This window comes from Manacus vitellinus, unplaced genomic scaffold, assembly GCF_001715985.3.
Source record: "Manacus vitellinus isolate BGI_N305 unplaced genomic scaffold, ASM171598v3 scaffold_84_pilon, whole genome shotgun sequence".
Taxonomy (NCBI): domain Eukaryota; kingdom Metazoa; phylum Chordata; class Aves; order Passeriformes; family Pipridae; genus Manacus; species Manacus vitellinus.
This window is the reverse complement of record NW_021940840.1, coordinates 501352-505634: the sequence shown is the minus strand read 5'-3', so window position 1 is coordinate 505634 and position 4283 is coordinate 501352. Positions and strand designations below refer to the sequence as shown.

Sequence of the window (4283 nt, the reverse complement as noted above, 5' to 3'; positions counted from 1 at the left end):
CAAACCATCCTGGGATTCCATAATTCCATGATCCTTTGCCAGCCAGCACCTCCAAGCCACCATTCCTGCTGTCACCACTCAGAGCTGTCACCCCTCCTCAGGAGGGTCCCCCCTCCCCATGCCCACGTGAGGACTGTGCCCATCATTCCCTGCTGTGCTGGTCCTGCCCCGTGCCAGGGGCTGCTCTCCAGAAAGGGGTCCCATCTGCTCCCCTCCCACAAAGCCCCCAGGGCTGGGATGCCTTTCCCTCATCCAGCTTGGCCGGAGCAGTGCTGGACTCAGCACATGGGCAGCTGCTGCCAGTGGGAAACCCAATCCTTCCCGGGGCCTGGCCGGAGCACAGGGATGACACCAGGCTGAGATCATGGCCCGAAATACCCAAAGTCACCTCACCTGGCCAGCCCTCCTGCCACTGCCCTCCATGGGCAGCACAACTCCCAGTCCCACCAGGAATGCTGCCCATGGGACCCCCGTGCCCAGCCCAGCTCCCTGGCGCAGTAGGGCACCAAGTAGAAATCAGCAGGAATCCAAGGTGGAAAAGGCAAAGCTGTGGATGGAGTCAGGATCTGGGCAGACCCAGTGCCAGCAAATGAGTCCAGGAGCTGGGATGGGCAAGAATTCCCTGGGGAAGGGCTCCTGAACCAGCGATGCCACAGATGGCTGGTTTGCAGGTCCCTCCACTCCTCCCAGAAAACCAAAAGGGCTTCCAACCCTCCCTGCTATGGAAAAGCCTCTGGAATGTGAGCCCAGAAAGTAAACAGGTTCCTGGCCAGCACAGGGGCTGTTGGCTGATAACTGGGGGCCCTTTGTGTCCCTTTTGGGATGGGCACCACTCCAGCCACACCTGGAGCACCTGCCAAAGGTGGCACCAGCCGTGGCACTCCGGCACACCCCGGAGAGCTGCCCTCCCTTCAGTGTGTGCTGGGAAGGAGCCGTTCCCCAGGTGCTGCTGGAAGTGGCCTCCAAACTCCTGCCCTGATAATGGAAACAAATCGCTGTTTGGGAAAGAGGGCGGGAGCGAGCGGGGATTTTCCAGGGGAAGAGGGTCGTGCTTATGCGGTGGGGTGAGTCACCGGGGTGAGTCACCGGGCTGGAGGGGCCGGACTGGCGACACACGGTGTGACTGTTGGGGCTGTCCTGAGCAGAGCCGGGAGTTGGATCCGATGATCCTTGTGGGTCCCTTCCAACTTCAGGATATTCCACGATTCCATGACTCAGGGAGCAGGATGCTCCAGCGCTGCGCCGGGGCAGGGCGAGGCTCCCAGCAGGACCAGCCCCGGACATGCGGTCAGTGACTCCTCTCCGTGTCACCACACCCTCTGGGGCTGCCAAACCACGGCTGTCCCTGCACTGGAGCACAGAGCCCTCGGACACAGCGGCCACGGGGACATCCCGAGGCATTTCCATGCCTGTTTCCCATCCCCACACTGAGCGGTTCCTCCCTTCCTTCCCTCTCGGGCAGGAGATCACCGCGAGCCGAGGGTGGCGTACGACAAAAATAGAGCTTTATTTTGGGACAAGTGCAATCGGAGCTGGGTCCTTCGGCCCCGGCACGGAGACACGAGCGTGGCAATGGCCCCCACGGCCCCCGGCGGTGCCAGGGCACACACAGGGCTGTCCCTCTGCCATGGTGAGTGTGTGCTGTGCCACAGCCCAGCATCGTCCCACGCCTCAGCCTGGCACCGCCCTGGAGCGCTGGCGGGTGGTCTGGACGGGTCTGGAGCCCGTCCCCTCAGCAGGGCTCTCGCCATCTCTGCCACGGATACCAGTCTGTGCCAGCCACGGCACGCTGGGAGGGACGGGGACAGGGAGCTGTGGGGGCTGGAAGGGCACAGCTGGGACAGAGGTGACGCTGGCAGCACCACCGGCAGCCCCATGGGATTGTCACAACACGGTGGGGTTGGGGACAGGGGAGGGGACACGCACCTGCCCTGTCCTGGGCATCCTGTTTGGCCATGAGAACAGTGTGTACACACAGCCAGCGTCCACTCCAGCCAGCAGAGCTCAGTAGTGACACACACACACACACGTGCACACACACACACATGAACACACACGAACACACACAGACAGTTCTGTTTCCCCAGGCAGGACAGCAGCCGGATGCCCCGAGTCCTGTATCCAGAGTCGTGTATCCACAGCCATGTCCCTGAGCATTCCCAGCCTGCATGTGCACACGGGGACGCACGTGTGGAGCTGGGGCACACAGCTGCACACACACACACACACACACACACACACACACACACAGGTACCTGCACAGAGCCTGTGTGCACACCTGTACCTGCCTGACCCCCCCCCCGAGCTGTGCACAGCAGCACACGCGTGCCACACGCATGCAGAGCTGTGCACACACTCACATATGTACAGTCTGTACCAACACACACGTGCACAAGACCTGCCTGCACATGCAGAACCTTCACACAACACACGTGTGCACATCAACACGTGTGCTCACAGAGCAGTGCACACCAGCACACACCCGTGCACAGTGCCTTGCACATCAGTAGGGATGTGCAGTGCAGAGCACCGTGCACCTCAGCACACGTGTGTGCACGCAGATCTGTGCACACTGTCACATGTGCACACAAAGCCATGCACACTGACACACGTGTGCACAGCACCGTGCACAGCAGCGTGCACCTCAGCACACGTGTGTGCACACAGAGCTGTGCAAACCCACAAACATGTACACAGAGCCATGCACACCAACACGTGTGCACAGCACTGTGCACCCCAGCACACGTGTGCACAGAGCCATGCAAACCACATGTACATGCAACCATGCAGAGTGGGACACCCGCTATGTACATGGTACCACACACCTCAGCACACACGTGTGCACAGAGCTGTGCATGCCAGCACACCCATGTGCACAGTACCACACACACTGGCACACACATGTGCACAGCACTGTGTACATCAGCACATGCATGTCCAGAGCTGTGCACACCAGCACACACATGTGCAGAGTCACACACACTGGCACACACATGTGCACACCGGCAAACACGTGCTCACAGAGCTGTGCAAACAGCCACAGGTGTGTGCACAGAGCTGTGCAAACCAGCAAACACACGTGCACAGGGCCACACACGGGCACACACGTGCACAGCACTGTGCACCTCAGCACTCCCGTGGGCACACAGAGCCAGGCACACTGGCACACACACGTGCAGAGTGGCACATACACACTGGCACACACGTGTGCACAGTCACACCCATGTGCACAGCACTGTGCACCTCAGCACCCACGTGGGCACACTGGCAAACCCATGCGCTCAGCGTGTCCCACACTGGCAGACACGTGCACAGTCACACACACGTGCAGTGTCACACACACTGGCACACACGCGTGCCCAGCACGACACCCCTCAGCACACACACGTGCTCGCTGAGCCGAGCTCCGCAGCCCCCTGCCCTCGCTCAGAGCCTCCCTCGCCCCCGCTCCGCCCTCAGACCCCTACTCGTGGCGCGGGGGCCGCCGCGGCGCCCGCAGGGGCCAGCACGCGGCCAGGAGCTGGGGCTGGTGGTACAGCACCATCCCCGCCAGCGTCAGCGCCACGCCGGCGTAGCCCAGCGCGCCCAGCCGCGTGCCGAACAGCAGGCGGGACAGCAGCAGGTTGCCCACCACGGTGAGGCTGCCCAGGAGGTGCAGCGTGAGGGCGGAGGTGAGGGACAGGAGGCAGGACGTGGCCAGGTTGTAGAGGACGGAGCCCAGGCAGCTGAGCAGGACGCAGCCCCAGAGCGCGGCGTCGGGGCGCAGCACCCCCTGCCACGAGGGGCCCAGCTCCAGCGCCACGGCCGCCCCGAACAGCAGCACGAAGCTGGGCAGGGACGTCAGGCCGAGCAGGGACAGCGCGTCCAGATGGTCCTCCTGCAGCAGCACACCTGGGGGGACAGGGGACAGTCAGGGGGATGTGTGAGACAACCCACGGGGACACCCAGCACCTGCAGCAGCACCCACCCAGCTAGGACACCCAGCACCTACAGGGGCACTAACCCAAGGGGAACACCCAGCACCCACAGGGGCACCCCCAGATGGGAACACCCACCAATATGGGTCCCTGCTCGCTGCCCAAGTAGTTAAAAAATTCCAAATGTCACTGGGAAGGAGGAAATGGAGGGGACAGTCCCTTCTGTGGGCTGGGGGTCCCCTGCCTTAGGGGGGTGTCCCCCACTTTGAGGGTTCCCTGGTTTGGAGGTGCCTTGGTTCACAAGACACCCCAGTTCAGAACTTTCCCATTTTTGGGATTCACTGGTTTTACAGGGTGCCCTGGTTC

The 4283-nt window shown here is 62.3% G+C and overlaps 1 protein-coding gene across 1 annotated transcript; it reads right to left on the bottom strand.

Moving 5' to 3' along the window:
- Nucleotides 1–2144: 2144 nt before the first annotated feature.
- SLC35E4 (solute carrier family 35 member E4) lies at nt 2145–3898 on the bottom strand (the record flags this gene model as incomplete). The annotated part of the gene is made up of 1 exon (XM_029964910.1): nt 2145–3898. A coding segment is annotated over one exon (435 nt), but the record flags the coding sequence as incomplete, so codon positions are not given.
- Nucleotides 3899–4283: the final 385 nt, after the last annotated feature.